Below are 14,361 nucleotides of genomic sequence, written 5' to 3'. Positions count from 1 at the left end.
TGCAAGGTGATGTAAAAAAAAAAAGTTGAATTACGATTCTATCTTAAAGTTTTCCAGCTTAAAGTCAACTAGCCAACACAACCCTCCCAAGCCAACCTAGGCCTCCTTTATGCAGACTGAAGTTTGTCTTTAAACGATTTTTGAAAATAAAAAGTGCTGATTAATCATCCCCTGCCGAAAATTTCAGCTTTAATTCCATTGCATTGGAAATATAAATTGTCTGTTTTTTAATGAAATCACCAGACACCACACTGTAAGCTGAGTAGGCTTTAAGTTGTTTTTAATTCCTATCTTCCCATATTAAATTGCACCAACTCTAATAAAAGTCCAGTTTTCTTTGAGAATGATCTGAATAGTAAAAGTGTTTCCAACAATACAACAATTCTATTGCATTATATTACGTCCTGAAGGAAGTCGTAGAAAAGATTTAACGGAAATTGACACTTCTTAGGAGGATGTAAAGATGGAGGCTTTGAATAAATTGGGATGGAGGAGAAGCGTGTGTAGCTTTGTTGGCTTGAGATGGCTTGGTGTTGCAGTGAGTTGTTAATAGTAGTAGCATTGCATTAATTGCTAAGTATTGATTGCTAAGGAAATATCGATCCCGTATTATGATGAATCACGTTGGAGATGCTTCAGGTTTTTCCCTATTGATTTCATCTCCCAGTAAATTGTGAAAAAGACTTAATATGCACATATGATGAAATTGAGGGGACACTATTCTACGAGGATCTCCCTCCCCATTACAAATTGCTTCTTTTTCAAAATTTTCGATAGATTGTTTTCGCAATTTTTACTATTAAGTTCTTATGAGAACCTTAATGTACTATTTTAAAAAGTTTCCATTCAAGTATCAATAAATCTTAGAAATTTAATTATCAAAAATATAATAATATCAAAGTACTAAGTATCACAGGATTAGTATTTTGGTTGGTAGTTTTGCTTAGCAGGATATGGGGCAGCACCAGCCTGGTAGCCACTTGGCTTGTATTCAGGGTATTTGGCAACCCCTTCGTATTGGACATCTGAAACAAAGCCAGTATAATCATCAGCCTTGTAAGTCACAATCTGTGTGCGACCATCGGGGAGCAAAACTTTGTACTGCCCAGAAGTGATCTTACCATCACTGCTCTCTTGCTGAGCAAAGTTGTTATAGCTGTAATCATCTTGTACTGCATAGTTAAAGTTATAGGGCATGCCTGGTTCATAGGCAGGTTGTTTGTAACCACCTCCTTGGGCGGGGTAGGCAGGTTTTGCTGGGTAGTCTTGGCTAAATGCAACAGCGCAAAGGACTGAAATGATGAAAACCTGAAAAAGATGAACGATGGTTGATAATCCTGCTTAGGTAAACTGAGAAGAAGACTACTAACAATATTGCTACATAAGATATTAAGAACATGCTTATTAGTACCATTGAAATTGCAGAGCTAAATTCAAAGAAGTCAAATAAACAAATTGAACATTAAAAAAAAAAAACTATATTTTCACGGTAAAGAAAAAATTATTTACACATGTATCACCGGGTTGGGAGGTGTAGACAAGGACACATGTCCTTGTCTGGGTTGGGAGGATGTCATAAATAAAGATTTAAAGGAAATGGGAACTTCCTGGGAGGGTGTAAAGAGGGAGGCTTTAAATAGATTAGGTTGGAGGAGGAGCGTGAATAGCTGTGTTGGCCTCAGGTGGCTTGGTGCTGCAGTGAGTTAGTAGCAGTAGTATCTGTATTTACATAAACATAGCCCCCCCTTTTGTTGGGAACAGTTTTATTTTGTATAGTTTTACTTACAATTTCAAGTATCTGGAAAACAAAAAAAAAGTCTTAGCCACGGATCTATTGATAAGAAAAACATTATCAAAATTTATACTCTACTTCCCCTCTCAATCCCCAAATCATGTATTCTCCAGAACATAGTGGCTGCTAATTATGTATTCTCCAGAACATAGTGGCTGCTAATTATGTATTTTCCAGAACATAGTGGCTGCTAATTATGTATTCTCCAGAACATAGTGGCTGCTAATTATGTAGTCCTTAATTATAGTCCTTATATTTGGAAGTTATCTTAGAACCATTTATTTGCGTGCATTATATATCCATGTAACCGTGTCATAGGATTCTGATTCCAATATACTCAATTGACTCTCATTTATTAAGATAAACAAAGTTTTAAAATCGAAATAGTAGAAATAGTATAGTGATCGTTAACCAATGAAAAGAGCAAAAAAAGTGACTCTAACCGGGAAATATGAAACCAGTATTTAAAGTGGGGGGTATGTTCACTACCAATTTCTCTCAATACTGATCAAATGGCTCCGATACTGATCAAATGGAAACAGTCACGGATGAAATGGGGCTTAGAGGGCTGAGACAAAGTGAAAAAAAGAGGTATTTGGCTGTAATGTCATGGTAACGACATGCTTTAATTTCGTTGGCTTAGGTCTGTGATGATTCACAGGTATAGATCTAGTATAGATACAGGTATAGATACAGCATAAATGGTATAGGTATAGATACAGGTATAGGTATAGACCTGTGATGGTTCACAGGTATAGATCTAGTATAGATACAGCATAGATGGCATAGGTTGCCATCTATGTACAGGTATAGGTATAGACCTGTGATGGTTCGCAGGTATAGGTCTAGTATAGATGCAGGTATAGATATAGAATAGATGTTATAGGTATAGACACAGGTATAGGTATAGACCTGTGATGGTTCACTGCTATAGATCTAGTATAGATGCAGGTATAAATACAGCACAGATGGTGAAGATATAGATACAGGTATAGGTTATAGACCTGTGATGGTTCACAGGTATAGAGATGTTTTCTCCAGACCGGAACTTGGACTTTATAGATGGACTCCAGACCAGAATTTGGACTTTACTAAAAACAAAAAAAAAATAATAATAACCGTCGATTGCCAGTTTAACATATCTATTCTAATATTTATTCCTTAAACTCTTAATACTTCTTTATCTATTAAATCAAAAAGCTGAAACATTTGAAATGTGTTTTGTTTTCAGTAAAGTGCAAATTATGATCTAGTCTTGAGAGGACGTGGAGGCTGTCAGCCCTACTTATGTTAATTTTTGCTCTTATTGAGTTGGACTCGGTTATTTATTGTAATTTCTGTTCGTTTTGGGTTTGATTTATTTATTGATGGTGATTTGTAGTAGTTTTACGTTTTGAAAATTATTTGAATTCATTTCTACTAATTTTCGGCTTAATGGAGCTCTTTACTTTTCTTTGGGGAGGGGGGATATTATCTGGGGTGGATTTTCTTTGAGGGGTATTTTCCACGGGGGTATTTTCTGCAGGAGAATTTTTGGCGGGGTTTTTTTCTCGGTGGGAAGCTATTTCCCGGGGGGGGGGGGTATTTTGCGTGGGATGATAAATGCCGGTCGACAAAGAATTAATGAAAAGAAAGAAGTGGAAGTTGGTAAGAGAATGGTAAGAAATCATATTGTTAAGTCCCCCCAAAAGAAAGAAATGGAAAGTTATTTCTGTGTCACGATACCACTCCAGTCAATTTGGACAAACCCATCTGAATTTAAGAGCCTTAAGAAACCTTAAGAACTTAAAAGAATTTACTGGACTATTGCTCAACATGTCTACCGCGTCAGGGTGCAGAGAGTCTATGGGAATTTCGTTTAAAGAATATTCTGAAAACTGCTATATAAGTCATGGTAACACCAAGGAAAATTCCGTAAAATCTTTGGAAATTTTGGTAAAATATCGTGATGGTAAAATTTGTATATGTAACTAAAGACGTGCACGTACGTATGCACGTAAGGGAACTTCAGGCTTAGGTCCCCGAAAACCTAGATATTTCTGATATTTTTATTTTTATTCTAGTAACAATCCTAAAAGAAGCCCAATACATTAATTCTAATTTAGGAATGCAAAGTTCAAGATTAATGTGGAATTTTTACAGAATGTTTTATTTTATCTGTTATTAAGCTAAATCCCCCCCCCTCCAAAAATTAATTGATGCGTGCTTCCCTGGTGAATGTTTATTATTTAAGTCTTAGTTCTTCTTTATTATACCAAAAACGATAGAGATATCCAAAAATACTAACAAGACGTTCAATTATTTATTATTAAATTAAATCAAATTAGCGCGCCTATTAAATACCACCTAAGGCTAACCATATACCCTAAGGAAAATGGATAATAATGTCTTTAGCTGGGTTGAGTATATCCTTTACACAGGAGCAGTGGCGTAGCTAGGGGGCAAGAAGGACGTCTGTCTCTGGCACAGCTTCTGAGGGGGCACCAAACTGAGGTATCTCTTATAAGATTTTTTCTGTTTACTTATATTGTGGTAGTACTTATAGGGAGGCGGGGGCTGGGTGCTAGTAACCCTATCTATATCTTACCATAGCAGCATAAATATCGTTTAATTAAATTAAAAGGACACACTAATTTAAAAAGATTTGGTTTAATAGACGTAATATTGACGACTTTCTCACCATTTTGGGCATAAATATTTTTCTGATATAGCTTCCCAAATCCCAAAAATTAGAAGCACACTTAAACGAGTCGGATTACGGAGGTATAATTTAAAATTAGTTGTTACAAGCTAAAGTAAAAATAAATCTTCAAGATCGGACGGGCTTTGACGAAAAAAGGCTCACCAAAGCATGGAAAGCATCCCCCAAGCCCAAACCCATCCAAAGTCTCTTCATACTGGGAAGGCAGTGCGATTTTCTACCGGCAAAACTAGTTAGCTAAATTTGAAAACACTTTTCCTCCCAAAAATTTAAATATAAACAATCTCTTGAGTCCCAAAAATAACCAAACCTTCATAAGAAAGATATATTTTCTTAAACAATTTGGTGCTTTGTGTTTTTAGCTTACTGTCTGCTGATATTTCACCCACGTTTCTTATTTTTAATTTAGCACCCACGACTACCACTGTATAAATGCACATTGAGACTTTCTTTTCATTAAAAATTCAACTCTTGTTTTTTTCTAAATTTATCGGCATATAGCTAGCCCCAACATCCAACCAACCTCCTGGCTGAAGGGCCCGTGAAACAGAGATCATCACCGCCGGCAGTGATTCTGAAGTCTAGTGCCATGATCTTTACTCCATACGGAAATATTTTTCGATATAAATATTTTCTGCTGATTTTTCTTTTTTTAATTTAAAAAGAAAACCCACGTTTTTTTTTTATTTAGCACTCACGACTACCACTGCATAAATGCACATTAAGACCTCCTTTTTATTAAAAATTGAACTCTTGTTTTTTTTTCTAAATTTCTAATATATATATAATCTTCTATATATATAAAAATAAGTTGTCTGTCTGTCTGTCTGTGGATCAGGTGACGTCATGTTTCTGTGTCGGCTGACGTCATGAAGTTAGTTGTCGTCATTTTTGCTATGACGGTGACGTCATTAAAGATATTTAAGACATATATGTTCACGTAGAAATCTATTAATGTTTAATATATATATAATGTTTATATAATATATAAACATAATATAATGTTTATTAATGTAAAAGCCGATGAAGATGCTCAAAGAGTCTATGCCAAAAAACTTGCTGCTGATAGAGAAAGTCAGAAAAGAAAGCGTGCCGAGGAATCAAAAGAACAGCAAGGAAACAGGCTTGAGGCTAAAGAACGCAAAACCGCGCAGTTAGATGAAGATCCACCTGGACAGCGAGAGTCAAAACATATCAAAACTGAAAATGATAGCGATGATGATTGGGTTTGGGATTTTGACTTGGATAAGGTCATCAATGCCTACCAGATTTTAGTTAAAAAAAACAAAGGTTCGGCGATATGTATTTCATAGTGAAGCTGAAAAATAAAGAAGAAAAAGAAAACTGAAAAAAGAAAAAATGTAAAAAACATGACGACCGGGACACAGGGAATATAAATGACGACCAGGACACGCTGAAAAATAAAGAAGAAAAAGAAAACTGAAAAAAGAAAAAATGTAAAAAACTAAAAAATACTAAAAAGAAAAAACACTCAAAGAGAAATTGCAGACCGGGACAGAGGGAATATAAATAACGACCGGGACACTCAAAGAGAAATTACAGACTGGGATACCGGGACACAAATGACGACCGGGACACAGGGAATATAAATGACGACCAGGACACAGGTATTTAAGAATATCGTTCAAAGGCAAATTTTTAATTGTAAGAAGACCGTTGAAAGAGAAATTTTTAATTGTAAAATGACTGAAGAACCTACAATGGCAACACCCGAGGAAGCTGCTCAAAACGAATGTATTCAAGCCGAAGTAGCTGAGTTGGTAAAGCGTTATGTTTCAGGTTCTAGGTCCGAGAGGCTCCAGGTTTGAACCTTGGCTTTAGCATTAATACAAAAGAAGAAAAAAACTAAAAAAGGTAAAAGCTACAAAAAAACTAAAAAGAAAATATATATATATATATATATATATATATATATATATATATATATATATATATATATATATATATATATATATATATATATATAGCTGCGTAAGTTTCCACTTGACTAATTCAAACAATCAGATTTCCATTTCAATGGCCTTGGTTCTTTAATAGAAATAATGGAAGGGGTACACTAGGTAATAATGCACAATTGGGGCTATTAAGAAGTGAACACTATAAAATTCTGACAACAACTTTAAAAAATAATAAAATACTTACTTATTTCAACCATAAAAGCAATTTACTTTACTATATCCCCCTTCCCTTAATGTGCAAATATATAGCCAAAATTATGTACTCTCTATGCGTTAATCTTCTTTAGTCTTAACACCCGTAAATTAAATCAATGTTTGAAAAATCCAGAAACAGAAAAACATTGGCGATATATAATTTGGACTGTATATTTGCACATTAGAGGGGGTCGGAGCTAAAGTAAAGTGCAGTACTCTTAAGAATGATATAAGTATGGATTTTAGGATTTTTTTTTTTAAAGCTTTTTTTCAGTATTTTAGTGTTTCCTTCGTAATAGCCTGATATCATACGTCATTTTGGGCAGTAGTGTGGTGTAAAGACTGTCACAAAGGGACTATTAAAGAGTAATTTGTATGTTGTTTTTTTTGTTCTTTTTCATTTAAAAAAAAATCAAAAAATAAAGACACAAAAAAAATATTTTCAGATTTTTTTCTTTTATAGAAGAATATTACAGATAAAACGAAGGAAATATTCTTACCTTTGATATCATTTTCGAGTGTTTCTGTCCAGTTCCTTTACTGTATGTATATATCTCTCTCTAACCTGGCTAGATATGAACTGACAATAAACTATGAACAGATTTGAGCTTATATATGGATCAATGGAAATAGCTCGTCAATGTGTTAAACTTTCAATGTCGTACAGATATTCTTTAATGCGGAACACACGAATTATTGAGAAGAAAAAATTGGTTTACGCCCATGAGTTGAAAAATTATATTTTTAAGGACGAATCCATGTATCTGAAGTATTTGGTTTAATATTCACAAAACAGCGTAATTAACCATACTTTGGCCAGGACAATTGATTGCAATATGTGCATAATAAGTTCCAACAACTCAGTAGACAAGGCCATGTCCAGGAGGAGAGGAGTACCAGGCTTGAACCCTTATCCAGAATTTTGCCTGGCTCACAAAAAAGTAAAAAAATTGCATATAAACAAATGTTTGAGGTATTATGTTTTTTTTGCCCTACCCCCTTTCGAAAGTCCTCTATGCACCCTTTCCAGCGGAATAGCAATATAAGTTTTGCGCAGTAGTATGCATGAGCCCCCCCCCAACAAAAACTTAAATGAATGGGAAAGCCATCAAAGTATTTCCTGCGGGGTTGGTTCACAAGTGCGAAAACAAATTGACAGAGAAGTGCTATGTTTTTTTTTGTTCGTTTTTTTTTTTTTTTTTTCAGAGGCGGCAATTCACAGAATTTAGGGGCGAGGGGTAAAAGGCTCTTTAAAAATCTGGGGGCTGGATATTTTTTATTCTTTACGATAAAAATACCAAAAGGGTATTCTTCAAAATCTACTGATGGAATCTAGACAGGGGCTGCCCTCCTGTCTCAGAAATTGGTGCCTTTTTTCTTCTTGGACAATATTATTTTTTTTTTCTGGGGAAGAAGGGTAGAGGAGGATAAAAGAAAACTATGGAAGTCAAAGGAAAATATGTTGGAAATCATCCTTCTGTTATTTGTGAGATATTAAATAAAAAGAGAAATCATATTAGAAATTACCACTGCAAATTTTCCAAAAAACTCTCATAAATGTGATCCGTGTCCAAAATGATATGTTACAAATTGACGTCAACGTGGTATAGGGGGCCTTCAATTTAAGGTTGAGAAAAGTCGTAATTTGGTGACTTGTGCGAAGTAGTGCAACTTATTCTGTAAAGTCAGAAAAAAAATGCCGGTTGTCAATAACAAGTTGAGATATTTATTTACGTTTTTGGCCTATTTTTGGTATTAAACCTTACCAATAGGGATTTCATTGTTCACACGCAAAGTACTTTGAACTAAAATTTAAAATAAAAAAAGCATTTTAAAAGCGGAGCTAACCAATTTGACTTGTGACTAGCTAAAATAATAAATACCTGATATGTGAAATTTTAATTATTTAAAAATTTTCGCACAATCAACCAACATGCAATTCCATACTCTAACCCATTATAAAACAAAGTAAGTTCATCGAATTGCCACGAAGTATTTTTCTGTTATAATTTGTCGAGTTAAGCGACTAAAACCTTTAAGATAGAAACCTTTTTTTCAGAATGGATGAAAATATCTTTTCACCCCTTATACCCTTTATAGACTGGGGGTAAGTACTCTTTTGTCCTATCAAGCTGCCAAGCCTTAAGTGCGCATAGGCAGTTCCAGGATTGAGACTATAAAATAAAAGTACTAACACGTCCGCTGTAGTTTGTTTAAGCGGAAGCAGACATATTGGGGGGGGGATGGGCAGAAATTAAAAGAGATACCAGCATAAGGTAAATTATAGGAAAATTTCACAATATAATTGTAAAAGTCACAGAGAAATTCATGTTTTTCGAAGAAAGAGGGGAAAATATCAAAACCCTCCTCTCCGTTCTGCTTAAGCATATGCGCCTGATATACAGGTGCCGCTTCACAAAAATATTGTGGAACATGTTTTTTGAATCCATGGAGGGGGCGGGGCAGTTTGATTATTTATTTTTGTTTCTTAATAAAAGTAGCAGAAAAGGGCATTTTTCAATGAAAATAACAAAAAAAATGTATTTTTGAAAATTTAGGAGGCGGAAAAATATCCCCTCCCTCCAACTTTTTTATCTGGCGTGATACCAGATAAAACTACCTAGAGAATAAAAAATTAACAGACAGGGAGAACGTTGCAAATGTATATTGGTGAGAAGCCCATGAATGAAAAATGTATGCCAGCGATCGTGAGTAGATATATCTCTGAAGGTTTTTTTCGTAGTTTTTTTTTTTTTTACATATTGGACCCATGGAAATTGTACAACAGCATAATTGACTGTTATTAAGGCCAGGCTTGTTTCTGCTGCTCCACCCTAACAGACAATCCTAACAACAATTCCACTCGTTTTTTCGTTTCTTGAAACTAATCCAGGCAAAAAAAAAAGGAGGGGGCAGGGGACATTTTTCCGTAGATCTTTTTATTTAGATTGTTTACACCCAATGTTCAAAATTACTACCCAATGAATACGTTTCTACGGGTTTCCCGGAAGAAATTTGTTTGCAAGCACATCTTCGCGAACAAATGGCGTTTTGCCCCTACGTCATAAAGGTGCTCAGACTAGCATAACTTAAGGCTTTTACAGGCCTTAAGCATAACTTAAGGTCGATTTAGCAGTGATGTCAGCAGCACTAAATAGACTTGAGATCTACTTAGATTTTTACATTACATACCTTCATGTTACGTCATTGTAGCAGCGCTAGCTGCTACCTTGTAAAAACCAAACCACGTCAAATAGTAACCAAAATTAGAAATGCGTTTCAATATGGCTGATGGCTAAACAAATGGCTAGCGACAAAAAGTGTCATGTCCGAGAAACAACAAAGTCACATCTGTCGATAAAAATGCTAACTTTTATGAATAACTTGGAGGTTTTCTTGATTTAACGCTTACAACCTTTTCCAATAAAGCCTTTAATACTCGATCAGAGTTTGAATATCAATCTCTGTTCCATGTTTCTAGCATTTTCGTATATTGCTTCTGATGATTGTGACTATTTTATAAGATTATGGTCACTTTTTACGTCAGCCTCATATAAAACGACTTTGGTACTTACGTGTTATAGCGACCACACATAATTCTAATGAAACCACTTTTCTGTGTGCACTCGCAGACAATCAGCTTCTTTAATTCTAATTTAATCTTTAATATATAGAGGTGGTTAGGCTAGGTATTTAATACAGTGTGTTCTGATCGGCCGGTTTTCCATATTTTTCTGTTGTATTTTTCTTAGTTTCTTCACCAAAATATCATATTTTCATTATATTTTGGCATATTTCAGTAAGATAAACTTTAACTTCACCTCTTTGGTGTGGTCGCTATAACACGTAAAAATCATCATTTGTTCAAGCATTAAAGGTTTAGCGTAATTTAATCACTTAGTATGGAAAGTGACGTAATGTGAGAGCTGCTTAAATTAAAAGCATAAGTGACAACTAAGGCAGAAACAGACCTATATTGTGGACAAGAAAGAAGTTAAAGAATGCCTACTCAAGAATAAGCCTCGATGTAAATTTATGCATTAAAGTATCAAAAATGAGACAGAAAGCGAATCAGGACAAAAAGTACAAATGTTTAGCGCTTAATATTTTGAATAAGCGAAAATGCTAGTCAGCGGTCTTTGTCGCTGATCTCAAGTCGTGCGATTCACGTAAATTATAAGTTATTTCTCGTTATGTCTTGTATTATGGTTTGGATCCTTTATATAGCATTTAATCGTCTAATTTACTTCAATGCATTTCTACTAGTGTCTTGTGATTTTCAATAAGATAATAAAAATAACAAATCATTAGAAAAAACATGAATAGTACGAAGTAACGAATTCGTGCAATTCACGTAGATTTAAATTATTTCTCGTTATGTCTCGTATTATGGTTTAGATCTTGTATACAGCATTTAATCGTCTAATTAACTTCAATGCATTTCTACTAGTGTCTGGTGATTTTCAGTAAGATAATAAAAATAGCGAAATGTTGCGACAGACAGTTATTTTTGGTCTAAAATGGCCATGACACAGTGCGCTGAGCTTCAGTAGAATTAGAGTATGGTACCGACAAACCGAAATTGTGATTTTAAAAAAACATGAATAGCACAAAAGAAGAAACAAAATAAGTAATTTCAGGAAAAGCACGAACTAAAAATATCAAATAACCTCAGGTTTCACTCAATTCCTAATTGTTCTTGTAAAAGCAACTGGGACACGAATAAATCCACATGATGAATCGAAGAGAAATTCAAGCTAAAGCGGCATTTTTAGGGTATACAAGATCGTATTCAAGTTTTAAATGGGCATAGGTCCATATGCTCTTTAAGTTTTAACAAGTCTTTAGCCCCCGATATGCAACAATGCTGACAAAGGTAACAAATAATTTCTTAGACAACTGTGCCTTTCTATTTAAAGAATTTAACAAATAAAAATATAGAGAAAAATGGTAGAATATTTTAAGACAAATCAATAGACAAAAAAAAGATCAAACTGCATGATAACAAGGAAATCTGAATAAAAGAAAAAAATGAAATAAATTAAGTTAAACAAAACATATAAAGAAAAGGAAAACGATAAACCAAACTCGCATCTTAAACTGCCAATATCACCATGCAAATAGCACGAATGCGCGCAACTGAATGGCAAGTTAGGTTGTATCAGGTACAATTTGAGTTTGGTAGTCTTTCTTGTTTGCTAATTTATAAGTTATTAATATGTGATTTTTGTTTATTGTTTTCTGTTTTCCTTTTCTTTATATGTTGTATTTAATTTAGCTTAATTCATTTGTTTTGTTGATTAAGGCTTTTGAACGTAAAGTCAAAACATTCTGATTTCTTTATTATCTTCTTTATATCTCTTATTATCTAAAATCTTTCTGATTTATTATCTACAGTTTGCTGTTTTTTTTTGTTGTTGTTGGGGGCCCCGGAGCTCCCCCAAGAAATTCTAAAGTACTTTGAAGTTCTGGCCGCTTCTTGTCTAAATTGTAAGCTAATTTTTATTGTCATTGTCCTCCCCCCTCCGAAGAAGAAATCCTACTTAAGTGCCAGCTAAGCACATAGGTCAAGTAAACGTGAACTATTTAGCACAGTGAATGGAAAAATCTGCAGCCGCTGCTTTTCCATGATTGAATACACAAGTTCGAAAGAAATGAAAAGTTTTATGTCCTGTCCAAGTTAAAGTAATAAATCATTTAAGTCAATATCCTTACACGACCTTTCAGCTGTAAATTTTGACACAACAAGGAGCTTATTGGCACCGGTTTACCGTCTTTTGTCTATTGTTTTCTCCTTTTTTAATGTCCTTTTGCTTGTATCAACGGTGGATCTACAGCAAAATCTTGGGGGGGGTATGTGACAGAGGCGCCAATAATTGACCAAATTGACAAGTTTATTTAAAATAAAATTAAAAAGAGAAAAAATATATGAGGCCAAAAGAAAAAACATTCGGGGCATGGTCCACCTGGTCCCCCCGGATCTACCCCTGGCTTGAGTTTCCTTTTTATATTGATATTATTTCTAAACAAACAGAAATAGTGTTGCAAGATGCTTGCTATGTGATGACACAGTCGTGGAAGTAAAAATTTGCCGACTGCACCCATGCGAAAATGCACTAAAGATGCAGTTTTTCAAAAAATGGGCTAACTTAAAGAAAACAACACGAAACCATCCCAAAAAAGAGTTTATATGGTAGAAAAGTGTCACATGTGGGAACGCTAGTTGCCACATGTCCCAGTGTCCCATCTGACAGATTCAGTAGTCTCAAATCTATCCGTTCACCGAGCCAGAATTGCGATATTACTTTGATTTTTTATTGGAGAAGGATCTAAATTCACAAAAAAAGAATAGGAAAATTGTCCTTTTTTCAACTAAAATTCAACAAATTTTCAATCTAAAATAAACAAAACTATGTTCACTGAACTCCGAAAATCTAGTTCAGTATACGGATAGAGCTTAACCTTAGCTGTGGAATGACAGCCAAATTGTCATTTTCCGTTGACATATTAAATTATGAGAAAGCAGAAAAATAAGACACCAAATATTGTACAGAAAACACCAAGGGGTATCAAGGAGAAGGGTATGGGTTTAAGGCCACCCCTCCTAAAAAAAATTTCTGACTCGTAAACACTTAACAAAAATGCATAGAAGCAAATTCTTGATGCGAGTTCTGTGCCCCCCCCCCCCCCTAAAAAACTTTCTAAACAAAAATTTGGAGGAAACACACACCTTCAGGCCATTCCTAAAACTGCGCAATAGCAGATTCTAGTATTAAATCTTAGTCTGCTTAAATTTTCCGACCAACTAGTAATAAAAATTGGTATCGTATTTTTTTAGAAATTGTGAATATTCGTAATTACGCTAATAATAATTTATGAGTTATTCTCTGACGGGTAATATAAAATGTGGGTTTCAACGCAAAAAAAAAGGTTGTAACTTTTTGTTTAATACTAATATTAAAAATTTAGGCACTCCCACATACTCCTCCAAAATCAATATATAAAAACAAAGGGTGTATCCAGGATTTTTGTTCGGATATGGGCATTATTTTTGGTAGGGCGGGATTGGTACAATAAAATAAAATTTGAAACACATCAAAATTTTGTTTATAAACATTTCTGCTATGTTTTTACAAGTCAGAATTTTTTTTTAGCGGGGTTCAAACCCCACACCCCTTCTCCCCTGGATGCAACCTTGGACATAAATCCACCAAGGAGATGGACTATTGATATGAAACCTTCGGTAAAGACAATTTTTTTTACTCTACATTCTTACAAAGTGAAACATTACGATGATGAATAGGTTGACCATTCGCAGCTATTTCAAAATAGAAGCAAAAATATGAAGCTTTTGATGAAAGAAAAAAACAGACCTTTTCATCGAACTGTATTCATCCTTCGGATAAGTGCTTCAAATCAAACAAGTTCGTCGTTACTGCGGAGACTACTTTCTTAGGTTTTCTTTCAGTTTCAAATCTGTTATTTGAGCAGACGCTTTTACTCAAGGGGTCACCCACTTTGCCATTTCTTGTATACCACGTAGCGCACGCAACGCGAATCAGAAGTGTGCCGCACGTTGTGCGTAGTTTGCTAAGAGTTGCCCGTAGAGTTATGGCCTACCAGAACGATGTCATCTGTGGCGTAGCTAGTGAGGATCCAAGATACCCATCTGGGGGCGTTAAGTGCATTACCCC

At 34.7% G+C, this 14,361-nt stretch overlaps 2 protein-coding genes across 2 annotated transcripts in view; both read right to left on the bottom strand.

Annotated features, from left to right (window-relative positions):
• Nucleotides 1–14,113, bottom strand: part of LOC136037833 (leucine-rich repeat neuronal protein 1-like) — a 36,075-nt gene extending 21,962 nt beyond the window's left edge. The window contains exon 1 of the mRNA XM_065720675.1: nt 14,041–14,113. Within this exon, the coding sequence (XP_065576747.1) occupies nt 14,041–14,048 (8 nt within the window). The 5' untranslated portion in view covers nt 14,049–14,113. The remainder of the gene's footprint in view (nt 1–14,040) is intronic.
• Nucleotides 858–7,302, bottom strand: LOC136037832 (cuticle protein 19-like). Its single transcript, XM_065720674.1, has 2 exons — nt 7,168–7,302; nt 858–1,308 (listed from the first exon to the last, which is right to left on the bottom strand). Exons 1-2 carry the CDS (start codon nt 7,177–7,179, stop codon nt 919–921), a joined length of 402 nt encoding a protein of 133 aa, XP_065576746.1. The 5' UTR covers nt 7,180–7,302; the 3' UTR covers nt 858–918.
• Nucleotides 14,114–14,361: the final 248 nt, after the last annotated feature.

This window comes from Artemia franciscana, chromosome 17 (assembly GCF_032884065.1).
Source record: "Artemia franciscana chromosome 17, ASM3288406v1, whole genome shotgun sequence".
NCBI lineage: Eukaryota > Metazoa > Arthropoda > Branchiopoda > Anostraca > Artemiidae > Artemia > Artemia franciscana.
Note: the sequence above shows the minus strand (reverse complement) of the source record. Positions and strands in the feature narration are given on the sequence as shown.